At 51.1% G+C, this 15,311-nt stretch overlaps 1 protein-coding gene across 1 annotated transcript in view; it reads left to right on the forward strand.

Moving 5' to 3' along the window:
- CFAP251 (cilia and flagella associated protein 251) overlaps positions 1–14,840 on the forward strand; it is an 18,745-nt gene extending 3,905 nt beyond the window's left edge. Inside the window, exons 7-21 of the mRNA XM_057421280.1 lie at positions 47–124; positions 264–308; positions 633–838; positions 1,357–1,542; positions 3,242–3,489; positions 3,580–3,728; positions 4,459–4,632; positions 4,912–5,096; positions 5,600–5,714; positions 5,857–6,020; positions 8,519–8,609; positions 8,807–8,950; positions 11,599–11,827; positions 13,007–13,099; positions 14,010–14,840. Coding sequence (XP_057277263.1) covers positions 47–124; positions 264–308; positions 633–838; positions 1,357–1,542; positions 3,242–3,489; positions 3,580–3,728; positions 4,459–4,632; positions 4,912–5,096; positions 5,600–5,714; positions 5,857–6,020; positions 8,519–8,609; positions 8,807–8,950; positions 11,599–11,827; positions 13,007–13,099; positions 14,010–14,161 — 2,259 coding nt within the window. The 3' untranslated portion in view covers positions 14,162–14,840. The remainder of the gene's footprint in view (positions 1–46; positions 125–263; positions 309–632; positions 839–1,356; positions 1,543–3,241; positions 3,490–3,579; positions 3,729–4,458; positions 4,633–4,911; positions 5,097–5,599; positions 5,715–5,856; positions 6,021–8,518; positions 8,610–8,806; positions 8,951–11,598; positions 11,828–13,006; positions 13,100–14,009) is intronic.
- The last annotated feature ends 471 nt before the right edge of the window (positions 14,841–15,311 follow it).

Raw genomic sequence — 15,311 nt, forward strand, 5'->3', positions numbered from 1 at the left:
GGAGGCGTTGCTCAGCTTGGTGGGAATTCCCACCTTTTCATTTCAGGATTATGTCATTTTTAACCCTCAGAACCCCCATGAGTTCATCAGCAACAGCAAAACCCAGGTGATATTTTACCTGTGGGTAAGTAAGGACGCGGGAGGTCGCACTTTGCTGTGCGGATCTGCCCCTTCCCTGTCACTACCAGGCGATGGGGAGGGGACGTGCTGGCACCGCAGGGTTCCAAAGCACTTATCCTGGATGTTTTCTTTGCCTTTCCCAGGGCAGTGACGGTTTGCAGTATGGAGCTCCGCTCCTGAGCAGGCAGGTGAGCACAGGGGACCACAGCAGTGTCACCCTCCTGGCTTCCTTCCTGGCAGCAGCACTGTCCCTTCTCACCCCCTTAAGAAAAGCAGTGGCTGTGTCTGCAGCCTGTCCCCATCCGTCTCCTGGAGACATGGGTCAGGATTGCCTGAGGGGCTCTCTCCCCACCGGGGATGCCCCATTGCATCTCCTGCTGGGGCTGTGGCCCGTGACAGCCCTGTCATGGGACAGAGAGGGGATGTCACGCAAGGGACCAAGCAGAAACACCTCCGCTTGAGGAGGGAAGAGCCATTGCCAAGGATGCGAGGCCTCGCTCCTCCCTCTGCAGACCTTCAAGGCCGTGGTGGGACGCTTCAGCCAGTCGGTTTTCCATTTCAACACCACGCAAGCCCTGACAGGCACCTCGGCCGGGAAGCTGGTGGTGTGGGACCACACGGACCCCCAGGAAGGGCGGGATGAGCCGCACAGCGTGAAGGCCACCAAAGTGGTGTCTCTGCAGAAGGAGAGCATCACCGTGCTCACGGTGCTTGAGAGGTAACGGGGTGGCAGCTGTGGTGCAGTCCTCAGGCAGCTCAGCAGAGTTCATGCTGATGGGAGTTGCTGCTGCAGGTGCTGAGTTTTAAGTCACCCGGCAGCGTGCGAGGAGCGGGGCCATTCCCGCAGCTGATCCACGAGCCCTTGCTCCGGCTTTTGCCAGCAGGGAATTTGGGTGGGGGTTAAAAACAAGGCTGAACCCCCCCGTTAATGTGACCCCAGCTCTGCTGCAGCCGCTGACACTGAGCTGCCGCGGTCCCAGAGGGTGGTGAATGCGCCCGGCTCAGCCTCCTGGCCTTTACCGGCAGAGGGAGCAGGCAGACGCCGAACGCTTTGACAGCTTAGGGACAGGGCAGGGGACACTGCAGGGACAGCTTTCCCCTGCACACCATGCGCTTGTGCAGAGAAAAGGAGAAGAGCGCATCCCTCTGCTCGAGGATGCTGCCCGAGAAATACGTGGGAGCTCTCAGTGCGTTACCCGTTATTGGTTGTGGATTAAAGCTTTCCCTTCCTCGCAGCTTCATAGTAACGGGGGACGTGAAAGGTCAGATTAAGTTCTACAACGGGATGCTGCAGCTCCTCACCTGCTACAGCCACAGCAAAGCGGGTTCCATCCGGTCCATCTCCTTCTGCAAACCCCGCCCTGGTCCTGTCGGTGCCTCCTCAGCCGGCTCCACCTCCTGCACCCAGCCCTGCACCACCAGGTGAGGGCCCCTTCATAAACCCACGTCTCCTGCATTTGCCCTGCAGCTTGAAAGCTGGGGAGGTCTCAGCTCGAAGCTGCCCGCGCTGACCAAGCACGGCTTGGCTGGAGCAGGTTTTAACCCCGTACCCAGGCTTCCGGGCAAGGCAGGCACGGGGAGACAGGGCAGGGAACGCAACCTTCATTCCCCTTCCCCGCAGGTTTTGGGGTTGCTGTTTGTCCCATCTGCCCACCGCAGAGAAGCAGGGGGGTGTCTCCTGGGCAGCCCCTCTCTGCCTGCAGCCCCCAGTGGCCACCAAAACCCAGGTGGGCTCCAGCACATCCTAAACTCTGAACTTGACGCCTTGATGCAGGCGAGAGGAGCATTAAGGCAGCAGGAGGTGATGCGCTGGGTGCTCAGCTCCTCTGTCACGTACCCGGCACACCAGGCAGTGCTAATGCTGAGCCTGCTGGGCCCCTTAATCCCTCCCGTGGATGGCTATTTCCAGTTGGATTTTACCATGGCTAGGCAAGCTAATCAGGGCAGTGTCAGTGCAGAGACTGTCCCGGAGGTGATGGCACCGGTGCTGGGCTGCATTACATCGATTCAGGAGACTGGGACAGCCCCAGCCTGGTCACTGGCCCCTCTCTGCCCTGTGTGTGATGTAGATGTGCCTGAGGATTTATAAGGAGTCCGCAGGCCAGACGAAGCTGTTCTGTGGCTCAATCCAGGCTGCACACCATATGTCTGTCACTCCCGTTCAGGATCTCCTGGCAATGTCTCTTCTTAGCCACGTGGGTTTTCCAAAGAGCCGTGTGGGCCAGATTCCTCTCCAGTCTGGAGCAGTGCCCTGGGGAACGGTTTGGTTTTCCCTGTCAGTCTCTGTTGTCTCATCCCTCTTCCTGGTCGCTGCTGCAGCTCTTGCCACTTGCAGGAGCCTTTTAAGCTGCCCAAAGCAGCATAAAACCAAAGGGGAAGCCTCGAGCCTGCTCACCTCACCAGGCACGTGGGCACGCAAGGGGCATCCAGCGCCCGGGCGAGATGTGCATAAACTGATCGCTGTCACAGGGCAGCTGGCAAAGAGACTGCCCTTTCCCCACTGATGCTGCTGGTGGGATGCAGCCACTCGCTCTGTGTGGTCCTCTCTTGACCCTTTAGCTGGGCCCAGGCTCGCAGTGCTCGGGCACACTGGTGACTGCACACATTTATCTTTACCCAGCCGTCTGCTTCACACATCACCAGCCATGCAGCGGGCCCCTCGCGCCGGCGTGGCTGAGTGAGCAGACAGGCAGCAGCTCTGTCTGCAGTGCAGGACTGAAGCTGTCCCTTGACCTTGTCCACGGAGCCGCTGACAATGGTGGCCCGGAGGCACATGAACAGACTATTCAGGGGATCTTGAATTGCTCGTTTGTCTGTCTCACACACCAGTGACTTGCAAACGGCAAAAGCTACCCAGATGTCATTCATCTTCTGGCTTGCCTACCCAAGTAGAAAATGGAACTAGTTCCAGTGTCTTCCTGCAGAGATTTAGCAGGTCCTGAATACAAAGTGCCACCTGCTTCCAGGTCAAGGAGTGTTTGCATATTGCACATTGCATATCGCAAAAGATAAGTGATTGTCCAACTAAGTTGCCAAAAAGAGACCAATGTGTAACATAGCTTGGAGGGACGTGAGCCAGCTCCTCTGATTCATCACATTCTCTTTCTCTCACACTGAACAGGAACTTTATCCTTTCAAACTCTGATGCAACCGTGTTCCGTGTTGCAACAGACGGGACAAACTTTGAGAAAGTCATGGAAGAGGCAAAGAAAGCAGTGAAAGCCATCGCCTGTCACCCCCGGCAGGCACGCTTGGCCCTGGGGAGTCACTGTGGGCTGCTGAAGGTGTGGGACTACGAGCAGAGAGAGTACCTGGTCAGCAGGATCTTCCCTGAGGCCAGCATCCAGTGCTTGTCCTATGACCCTGAAGGTACCCTGGCCTCGTGACCTCCCCCTGTGCCAAGCACTGGGCTTCCCGGGAGGAGGGACAGTGCTGTGAGCCCTCTGGCACGCTTTCCAGGCTATTTTCTGGCCGCTGGTTTCACCGATGGGAGCGTTCACATCCTGGATGCCATTTCCCTTCAGTCCTTCTGCAAAGAGTTCGAGTCCTCGCAAGGTCCCGTGACTCACGTGAGCTTCTCTCACGATTCGGAGTACTTCGCCACCGCTGTAAGCTTGGTTTTCCCTCTCTGTGCTTCCCGTGTGCAGCTTTCGGTGGGACCGGGGGTTGCTGCCCATCCTGGAGGCACAGCAGAGCGAGCAGGGCACAGGGCTGTCCCTCCCCTGCGGTTCTGTGACTCTGAAATGCTTGTCCTGGCTTGGAGAGTCACCGTGTGAGAACATCACCAGCCACAGCCGCGCCGCAGCGTCCCATTGCTGGCTTTAGAGACGAGTCTTAGCCCTGCATCCATCTGCAGCAAGGGCTGGAGCAGGGATTTCCTCCTGGCTGGTGCTCTGCAAGGGGGGCTGCTCCCTGATCCCATGTCTCAGTGCAGAAGTGTTGAGGCAGCACTGAAGCACTCTGGCAAAGAAGTTGTAGCAGCTGGTGATGATCCGTACAAAGAGAAGGATTCCCCCTTTGTGCACGGATGCGAGGGCACAGCAGTGGGAAGCATCTTCCTTGGGATTTCTGGGGAGCCACTGAACTAAATGTACTGCTCCTCTGCTGTGAGAGCACAGCAGGGAATGCCCCCAGCCAGGATGCTCCGGCCACGATGAGGTCTGCTCCTGTGCTGCCAATAGACCCAAACCTGTCTGACCCGGTGTTTTATCCTGGCTGTGTCTCTAACCCTCCTGAAAGGGCCGAGCTAAGCCCGGACAGGATGTGCAAAGCTGCCTGCTGCCAGCCAGGGATGTGCATGGAGACTGTGGCTCACTGACCTCTGTGCTGTTGTTCCAGGATGAGACATACACGGTGACTCTTTACAAGAGAGTCCTGCAAAACGGGAGCAGACGCTGGGAACACTTTGCAGGGCTGTGCTCCCACTACAAACCCATCCGCAGCCTCCTCTTTGGGGTCCAGTCAGACAGCAACGAGCCCAGGCTCCTGAGCCTTGGGGAGGACCGGCACCTGGTAGGTCAATGTGAGAGTCTAAAGGGCAGGGAAGCTTTGTGGTTAAAGTGGGGGACTCAGCCTTTAATGCTGCAGCTCCCAACCCTCTCCCCACCAGCTCTGTCACAAGGGGCTGTTTCTCAGATGGGTGTCAGGGCAGAGCTGCCCAGGGTTCAAGCTGAGGCTCTGCTACTTCAGGCTGCTGCAGGAGATGCTAGATCCAGTTAATCCACAAGGTCCAAGGTGCCGGTCCAGGGTGCTGCACAGGGGAGTTGCTGTGTTTCCTTGTCTTCCCTCCAGGTTGAATATGACCTGAGCATCAGCAGCAAGGGCCGCTTGGAGGTCTTGCACAGGGACCGGATAGAGCAGATTGCTGTGCCCCTGTGCTTGGCCTGGTACCCACGGCTCAGCAACGAGTCCTTTATCCTCACAGCCAACAGCTGCTACAAAATGAAGCTCTACAACACGACAACCAAAGTGTGCAGGTAGAGGAGGGATTCAGGCCTACCACTGCCTGGGAGCTCCATCCTGACCTGGTGCTCTCTGTCTAATGTCTGTTCTACTCCCACCCGTGTGTTTGCTCATCTGAGATGCAGATCTTGGAATGACTTTAGGGCCCCCATCCTTGTGTCTACTCTACTGCTCACTAATGTGTCATCTAGTAAGGTTGTGGCTGCAGGTGGGTCTCAGTCTGCCCAGCACACCGGACTTGGGAAGCAGCAGTTGGATATCAGTTAAAGAGACAGGAGCCCCCAAGAGCAAAGCGCAGGGATTGAATAATCCCCGAGTGCTCAGTTCTTCTCTTAACCCAAGTGTGGTCCCTTTTAGCCAGGAACCCTGTCCTATCCTGTCCTCTAGGCCAGTAGTACAAAGCTTTCACACCCACCACACTTCTCCATATCCATCCATCCTTGTACACAGCAGCCACTCAGAGAGGGGAAAATGTTTTGTGAGCCCTTGAATGTATGAAAATGTTGTTTGCCTTTAGAAAGACCCTTTTGGGACCAACCTACGGCTCCCCACTGGAGAAGATCCAAATCCTCCCAACAACAAGCCCCGCGGACCCCCAGAAACGCTACCTGGCGTACATTACAAAGGACAAGGTACAGAGCCCCACCTGCCCCAGCTGTACAAGACCCCCACTTGGAGAGGTGGTGAGCCTCGGCAGAATCCCTAGGGATTCCCATGGGATCCCCATCCTTCCCGTGGGACCCCATCCCTCCCAGGCTCCCTCTCTCCTTACAGGTGGGCTTGCAGATTTTGCCTGTTGATGGCAATCAGCACAAGTCCTCAGCTTTCATCTGCCACCCGGATGGCGTCTCTGACCTCGCTACCTCCTACGATGGACGCTACATCTTTACAGTGGGGGGAAACGACTGCACTCTTATGAAATGGGAGATCAACCTAAAGTGAGTACAGCAGGAAGGAGGAAGGAGTCTTGCTGCAGCTTTCCACTGCTGCTTGGCCAACACAGCTGAAGCAAATGCTCCTCAGCATTGACACCGAGAATGGGGCTTTTGTCCTAAAAGGTCTCTGTGTCCAGATGAGTTAAAGCCAGGTCTCCCAGCTATTACTGTGCTTATCCTGGTGTACAGGGTGGTGCTGCACCCATGGGGCGACACAGCAGGGTGCTGCATGGGGAGCGTTCCTCTGCAGGGCTCTCTTGAGCATGGGGCTTTCTGGGTTGACAAACCCCTGACAAAGCTGCACCCTCCTGGTGGCATGGCACTGGTGTCAGCTTAGACAGCAATGACCTGCCAGGCCCCAAATAACGCTATGGGGTGGCAGTGGAAAAAGGAGGGACACACTTTCAGGGGGGCTTTGCTCCCCTCCATGTGCTGTAGCCACACAGTCAATAGAGGGGAATAAACCAGCAGACCTCACGGGTAGTAGCCATAGCACCTATAAAATACTCCAGTCTGGGGTAAGGAGGGTAAGAAGTTGAGCAGAGAGTTTTCTGGTCCTTACGAGGGCATGGCCAGTGTGATGGGAGGTTGCTGGGGTTAGGCAGGGATCAGAGGAGCAGCTCTGGCTGCAGGAGAAGCATACGAGGTGGCTGCTGATATGAGTGTCTGCTCTCCAAATGGGATAGGACAAAATCCCCCCTGCATTTGAAGACTGGATTTAGGACAAGCCACCTTAATCCTATAAAGCTTTGCCTACATGAGTAAATGGGGTGGCTGGAGGAGCGAAGGCTGCTTTTGCAAAGGAGGATTTCCAGGCTCTGGCCTGGAGCATCAGTGATAAACCCTGCCAGGTTTCTTCCACCTTCCTCTACAAGTGTGCAGCGTCCCCCTGCCAGCTCCCTTGGGCAGCGATGCCGGATGCGTGCTCCCACATGCCCAACGGGGAACGTGGCAAGGGCACAATATATTTTGGCTTCCTTGCATGTCAAGGACCCAATCTGCTCATTGCAGTGTGTGTGCAAGGCCAGAGGGTTCTCGCCTCATACGCGTGGCTGCAGACAGCCAGTATATACACACGTCCATTGAAAGGGAGCAGCAGCTCTGAGTGAGCTGAAAACTGCCAGGCCGGTGCAGAGCAACTTCACCTTCACACTTCAAGGACTGGAAAGGGAGTTCAGTCCATTCTGGAGGTGGAAAAGACAGATAAGCATCATGGTCCCTGTGGGTCTGTGTGTTTGTTTTCATCCTGCATGTCTCCCTGATAGCACAGAGCACGTCTCCTGGTTTCTGGCAAATCAGCCTCATGGGAGCTGCCTTTTAGCCCTCACTGGTCCATTTGCCTTTTGGAGTGCCCCTCACCTTCCTAGGACAAAGGCTTTGTGGTTGAGACACGCACTGGTCCTGCTTAAACCCTTTCTTGTGGGTACTGCTGGCTCAGAGGAAAGCCCAAAGGGTGCTGAGCCAGCTCACCTTCATGTGCCAGAACAAAGGAAACCTGGGTGGGAAAGCAAAGGGCTTGTTTATTTTCTTTTCCACTTTGTGTGGCTTAAGCAGTCGGGGGTCAGGATAAGCGACGTTTTAAGGAAGGCAATAGAATATAAATGATCCTTCTTTATAATGGTTGGCCAGGGTCCAGGCAACATTGAATTTCTATGTAATTTGTTTTCAGAGCGAAGCCCTTGATGAGCTAATTATCATTTTATTGCTGCTTCTGGCATCTTGTGCATCTCCACTGTGTTTAATACCCAGATAACTTAATTATGAAGGAAGCATGGAGCTTGCAAAGAAAAACCCCAGTGCTCCAGAGGTGTGTGTGTGGAAGCTGCAGCCTTGCTGCCAGGCGTGAGGCATTATGTGGCAATGCTATGCCACGACTGCGCTACCAGCTTGGTTACCTGTTTCATCTGCCCAAGCCAAACAGATTCCTTTGGCTTCAACTGCCTATGAAATTGAAAGGAAGAGGTGGCACTCAGATGCTTTCAGTTTAATGTAGGCTGCACCTGCGACACGGTCACGGGCCACAGCAGAGGAAGTAGAGTAATGGATTGCACTGAGTTACTGGGGAAGAGTGTGTTAGATCCAGGAGCAGAGAGCTTTAGGTTTGTGGGGGTTATTATGAACACCAAGCCCCGGCTCTCTCTGCATGCTCAAAATGCTGATCTAGCTAATTCATCTCCCTCAATGTCTCTATAAGGAAGCAGGAAAGCTAAATGCCAGGCACCAAGCTCAAGTCCATGGAAAAGCTCCTGGCTCCCAGCCCTGTGCTCATTCCACTAAACAAGAGGACCATTCAGTAATAATTAATTCCCACACTGTGCTATTGTATGTAAAACCTGGGTATGAAAGGTGCTCTAGAAGTGCAGGCTGATGATAAAGTAGCACATGGTTGAAGGCAATGCTTTTCTCTCCTGCAAGTGTCTGAGAACAATGACTAGAAAGGGAAACGTGAAATCTCTCCTCACGTGAACCCTTCCTGTACCTTCTTTTCTCTGCTTTTCCAGTGCCTTGGATGCTGCTGTTTCCCTTGGCGGGGAGGACATGATCCCATTCTACAACCTACTGGATGGTGGCAGAGAAGGCGAATTCTTCCAGGTAACGATGCCCACTGTGAAGGCTGTCTGGAAACATCTGGTTGGAGTTATACAGGCCTGACATTTCTTTCTTTGTTGTCCAGCTTGCCTTTAACAGCAATCTCATTGATATGTCTGTTAGTAAATCTTGGAAGGAGCCTTATCTTCCGTGCCTGTTGCGAACTGAACTTTACAGCGTTCTGTTTGAATCCCTTGCAGGAACTGGAAGACTATTTTTACTATGCACAGCTGCACAGCCAAGGTATTGATACACTGGAGACCAGGCAGGTGTCAACACATATTCCCTTGGAGGAAATTCCTTCTGTCATGAGAGCATTGGGGTTTTATCCATCAGAGGAAGAGGTTGGTCAGTTGTTTTTACTGTTGTTATTGAAAGATAAAAGAGTAAGACTGATTGCATTCACCAAGTGTGCTGAGGTCCAGATTCTGACCATTGTTAAGCTGGATGGCTCCAGGGTGTATTTGCTGTTGTCGATGCATTTAACCTGGTCTGCATCAATATAGAAGTAGTGAGAATCCAGCAGCAAATGCCTCAAAAAGTGATGATTCCTCACTGGAGAGGAAGTGCAGGGGCAGGCTGAGCAAGCCAGGGTCTGATGGTTCAGAAGGGTTCAGCCAAAGACCTCAGGTTCTTCTGGAGGTTTAATGCTTTGCCACCACTGCAGAGGTGGGGTTCTTCAGAGGGTGAGCTGAGAAAGTTCTGGAATGAATCCTCCTTCGGCTCCCAAGGGCAGCAGCTTCCAGCTTTCCAAAGCCCATGGGCTAAAGTACCTCGTGCAGGCAGTGATGTGCTTTGGTATCTGTGACTTCCGCTACTGGCTGAGCTGCTTCATGTCCAGCCTGTGGCTGGTGAGCCGTGGGTTGAGTCCCTCCAGCTCAGATGGAGACTCAGCCAGAGCATCCCGTATGTGTTCCCAGCACGGGTGGGAACGTCCAGCTCCATGCAGTCATTTGGACACTGACAGAGCCTCTTTTTCTTGTTCTGCCTGGGACTGACAAAAGAATGATTTTTAGACGGAGACAGCAGCTTTTATTCCCACAGAACTTAAAGCTCTTTCATAACTGATAAACTCTGCAGAAGCTCTCTCTGAGCTTGCCTTTCAGGTTGCAGCAGCAGAGCTTCCTATCAAACGTTTCTCAAGAGCTTTTTAGCTTCGTATTTTATAGCAGACAAAGACAACTGATTTAATAAGGGTGCTGCTGCTTCCCCTTTTGTGGTTGTTTCTACAAGGCAGTTTGTATTGTATACAAACCTAATTTGTAATGTTGTAACCTGGCAAAAGGGTAATTAAAGCGCCTACAAAACCCCCCAAATTACCGAGTCTGATGCAAGGAGATTTAAATAACAACCTCTTTGCACCAGCTACAGCCCCTCAGCGCAGGAGGGGCTCTCCCAAGGGAAGCAGCACATCGCTGCGCTCCCTTCATCTCTCTGCGGAGGAGGCTGCGTTCGTCTCTGCCATTGCACAGGAACCCCACAGGCTGCTGCCGTGGTGCTGTGAGGCTGTGCCACCCCATCTGCCCAGGCACGCTCTGCCAGCAGAGCCAGCAGATGGGAGGCAGGATCTTTGCCACAGCCACCACCTAACAAACAGACTCGCTTTGGAGCCCCCACAACCAGCAAATGTTTGTGCCGGCACCACTTTGCCCTCGTTTCAAGCTGTGGTGTTATCCCCTCATCATTTGTTAGATCTTTTCCTTGGGTGATTGCGTTGTCACCTCCTGGGGACAAAGAGGACATGTTTCCCTGGGTAATGTCTCTGTTAACCTCCCCCACCCTGCCCCAAATCAAAATGAAAACAGCATTTCAAGCATGGAACAGAGGTGCTAAGCTGTTGTGAAAGCAGGCAACCTACAATCTGCTTCTCGAAGCAGGCAGGACAGCATTAAAACATAGAGAGAAAGTTCCTCTCTCTCTAGAGGGTTTTAATAAAGGAAAAGCAGGAGGGAAAAAGGCAGCTTGGGCTGACTAGGAAAGCTTTTGGGAACTGGTGCTTTTCTTTTGTAGTTCAGTGGTGCTGGGATAAAACCTAATCCCAGATCAGCCAGAGCTGAGTGAAAATAACTGCTCTTGCCTGGTGTGACATTCGCTACAGGGAAAATACAAGGCTGAGATTTCCCTCTTCCCCAGGCTTCATTCAGTGGAAAAACTTGTGACACAAGGACAAAGGCCCAAGGCTGAATGCAAAGTCCTCCCCGGGGAGATCTTGCATCAGCTTCCCTTCCTGGGGAGCCGCAGGCTTGGTACGAGCTGGCACAGGGAATTCTCCTGGCATTTCTCTGCTGCCTGTGTATCTCCAAAGGGGCTTCCTTTGGAGCAGGAGTACACTGAAGGCAAGGAGCAGATGCTGCCTTTCGGACACACATCTGTACAGCTGCCAAATGAGCAGGCTCATGGCACCAGACTTCGGGGAAAGCACTAGTACCCAGCACAGCCAGTGCTTGCCTGTTTGTCCACGAGAAGATCCAGCTGTGCAGGATGTCAGCCCCATCGAGCAAACTTCAGATTTGGCTTGAACCACACCAGACACGTGTCGGTTTGGGGGGGAAAGGTTGTTTATGCCAGCCAGGGTGCGTATATACGGTGTGCAGCCTGGGTATGTTGGGACTTCCGTGCATGCACTTCCGTAGTGGGGTGGTGTATTTACTGGTTTGTGGTTTGCTTCCCACTGTCCCCAGAGCAGAGACACAGCTGTGGCAAAGGTACCGCTAATAGCTGCGAGGTCACCCAGTGCCTATCGTAAGAAAATAGAGGAAACCCAAAATGACTACACATCTGCTACCCCCTTCTTTATCTAATGTCATCATAACAATGAGTGTGCAACTGTCCATGTCCATCCTCAGCTGCTGAGTGCTGGCTTGTTGTTGAGATACAGTCACGGCATCTGAGGTACCCACACATGCACGATGACGGTACATTGACATTGGAAACTGGCCTGATGTTCTTCACAAAGAAAACGTGTCCCACTCTGTCTTGCCTTGACCTTTAGATTGAAGAAATGCTAAATGAAGTAAAATCCAGCAACTACGTGGGTACTGGAGAACAAGTGACAAAAATCAATTTAGAGGATTTTATCAAACTTTATGTAAATCATCGACCTGCTTTTGGCTTGTCAATGAACAAAATACAACGAGCGTTTCAGGTTCTTGGTTATGATAATGAGAATGGAGACAAAGTTATTGACAGAGGAGACTTACTGTGGCTGCTTCAATGCAGAGGTGAGTTATTTCTTGTCTAATATTAGTTTTATGCTTGCTAGTTCTGCCTTCAATTTCAGAACGCATTCACTGCAGCAAAAAATGAATCTGGAACTATAGCTTGGTAACCAGGGCAGGCATGTGGAGCAACTGTCTTAAGATCTTAAATTGAATAATCACACCTATTCTCTCAGCTGCACTTCTTTTCCTGGTCTGGAAATCTCTGCTGGCCTCAGGTATCTTGTCTGGCAAATGACGAGTAGGGATTTTGGCAAATTGCACCTTTCTTTCAGTGTGTCCTTATCTGAATCATTGTTCTCTTTTCCAGTCACACCATCTCTGGAAAGGCAGTATAAAACTGACAAAGAGGGGGGACAAGAAAGAAGGGATGGAATTTGTCGGTCCTGTGTGAAAGTCTGAAAAGATGGGATGGTTTAGTGCAGCTGAATCAGGGAGAACACTGTAAAGGTGTTTATTGTGTCCAGTGCCATAGAGAGGTAAATAACTGACTTGTATTGTCTTGTTGTAAAAGTGCAGCTGAGCATTAAAACAGCTAAAGAGAACTGATGTTTTACTCAGTACATCACCTGGTAAAAGTCATTGCCACAGAGATCCTTGGAAACGAAGGATTCAGCCAGTGTGAGAAAGGTTAGTTATATGGATGGTGTGATCATCCATAAATAGATACATTAGCCAGAACAGTTTCATAACAGATCTATAACCTTATGCTTCAGGGCACAAGCTAACCACTAACTGGGAACACATGCTATGTCTGGGTTATTCAAAGATACTAGATCAAGACTTTCCTGCACCTTTCTCTTCCTCCTCTGTGTGGAAATGACTACAGCCATTGATACAGGGCTATATGGGCTGTAGTCTGCCCCATGACAGGAATTCTTCAGTGGGAATAGAAGCTCAAGCCCCTAGAAGCACTGTAGCCTAAAGAGCTGTCTGCAGCAGAATTTCTCTCTTTGATGAATATTTTTGCCCAAAATACAATGTGCAAGCACAATTTTCCTTAGGATCAATATTTTCCTGTGTTGGGATCATGTGTTTTGGTTGGTAATGTGTATCTCTCTATGTCTGTGATACCACAACTGTCTTGTTCTCTTTGTACGCTGTGGTTATTCAAGCTGCCTTCTAGCTTTTGAGCTAACGACACCATAACCCAAGAGGTGGGTGTTGCTCTGTTGTGTACAGGAGAGCGTATGACAGAGGATGAGCTGGCACTGTGTCTGACCACCCTGCTGGGCAAGCGTCCTGGGGGAGAAGGATCTGAACTGGACACCTCAGGTATGGCATTAACATTCCATGCAACACAGAACCAGGATCGCTTCGATTCCCAAATAGAACAATTTAAATTGCAAACTCATTGCCCTGTTAGGCCACGAGCTGTCAGAAACACTCAGATGGGATTGCAAAAATAGGCATGGAGCTATAGATTGTCCTTCTCCCATGCAGCAATAGCATGGGTGCATCTAAAAATAAATGGACAATGAAATATAACCGGGACCTGACAAGATTACATCGCTCTTTATCTGCTTGCTGGCTTGCAACTGGAATTAGAAACACACAGTGGAAGGTTTACACGGCAGAGTCCACAGGCAAAAAGGAATCCTACAATATGCAAATGACAGCATTGATTTTATCCAGGCAGCAATGCTCATTGTAACAGAGCTGTTGATAACCACTGCATCTGTCTCCAATTTATGTCCCAGTCTACACCAGTCTAGAAGAGCAAACTACAACACTGGTTTCAGCCAAGGGATGCTGCCCGTTGTAACTGGAACTGCTGGGAAGTGCCCTGTGTTCGTACAACTCAAGTCCCAGGCCACGCCAGTTCAGAACAGCATCTGGCTAGGGCCATTGTGGAACTGTCCAGCTCTGCAAAGCAACTTTGAAATCCTGGGATTCCCTGGGATCCCAAAATCGCATTAAATGGCTGGAGTGTAAAAGCTGGCTCCTTGATGCTTCTGCAGTGGGGACCTAATGCAAGATGTGACTCACTGCCTCACAGATCCGACAGATTCCATCCCTCATGCAAATATATAAAGTATTAAGCTAGTACGCCAACACTTTTTCATGATTCCTTTGTAGGTCTTTAAAAGCATTCCATTCACTTACTGCACCTTATAAATTTTACTGATCTGGAAAGCCATTTTTACACTGCTCTTGTGTGTTTTGTGTTGTTACTGCTCTTCAGGTGAAGCAGCTTTGACTGAAGAAGACATTCCAGCAGAAATCACAGCAGAGATATTTGCTAGCGACATTCTTGGCTTACCTATTGCTGAACCAGAAAAAAGAACAGGAAAAGAGAGAGATGAATCTTTGATGTATGAAGACTCAGAATCATAGCGGCCACAAAGTTTTCTGCTCATTCCTATTTCCCAGTCTCCTCCTAAAATATCTGCAGAAAATACATCTTTTGTGTTTATTACAAAGTAAAGGTCACATAGTCTCATACCAACCAGACTCTAGAACAAGCCCCCACTTTACCACATGCCATAAGCCTATAAGGTCAAACCTATGTAGGGAAGCACTGGGGTGGCTGTAAAGAACAAAGCAGAGGGGCCACCCCATCTCTGGCTGGAACCTTCCTAGAATTCATTTGAGGTGGGTTTATGCCAGATGCAGTCTATTTTCATTATGTTAAGCCGGTATTTATTTGTGAAACCTGACAGCAAAAGAGCAATGTGAAAGTACTGTATTGATTCAATACCTTGAAAAATGCTTGGATAAGTTAGAATACATTTGTAAAGTAAAGAAAGGAATGCTGTGTTACACATAAAGGCCAAAATGGAAACCTGGTTTACAAAAAAACCTGAGTTTTCCTTTCTGAAAGTAATAGATCCAATTAGCAGTGTAATACCAATGGGACATCATCTTAGTTGTGTTTGTGTAAACAGCATAATGAGGCTGATATAAGTTGCTGTGGAAAGATCAGTGAAGTGCTGTTGAACATGCTTCCTTCTTTACATCATCCTCAGCATCAATTTGAATAATAATGTAGGCCCTTAAGAAGCGTTCCTTTCAGCAGCAATGTTTTTTAAACAGATGCCTGAAAGTATGTGTGACTGTGCATTAGTACCAACAGCAAGGTGTGCACAGGATGCACGGTGATGGAGGAGTCCAGTGGTACCATGTCCACAATGGGTGTGTGACAGGAGAGTTTTTCTGCAGGGCATCACTTCGTGCCTAACTCTCTGCTCACTTACTGGTATGTTCATGTACCTCTGCTCTGGAGCCAGGCTGAGAGAACTGGGCTGGTCCAGCCTGGAGAAGAGAAGGCTCCTTAAGGGGAGACCTCAGAGCAGCTCCAGTGCCTGAAGGGGCTGCAGGAAAGCTGGAGAGGGGCTTTGGACAAGGGATGTAGGGACAGGCCAAGGGGAATGGCTTTAACCTGCCAGAGGGGAGACTGAGATGAGCTCTTAGGCAGAAGCTCTTTGCTGTGAGGGTGCTGAGGCGCTGGCACAGGGTGCCCAGAGAAGCTGTGGCTGCCCCATCC

Source organism: Pezoporus wallicus, unplaced genomic scaffold (genome assembly GCF_028554395.1).
Source record: "Pezoporus wallicus isolate ANWC-B61680 ecotype Strahan unplaced genomic scaffold, APGP_CSIRO_Pwel_v1 contig_9584, whole genome shotgun sequence".
In the NCBI taxonomy this organism is placed as follows: domain Eukaryota; kingdom Metazoa; phylum Chordata; class Aves; order Psittaciformes; family Psittacidae; genus Pezoporus; species Pezoporus wallicus.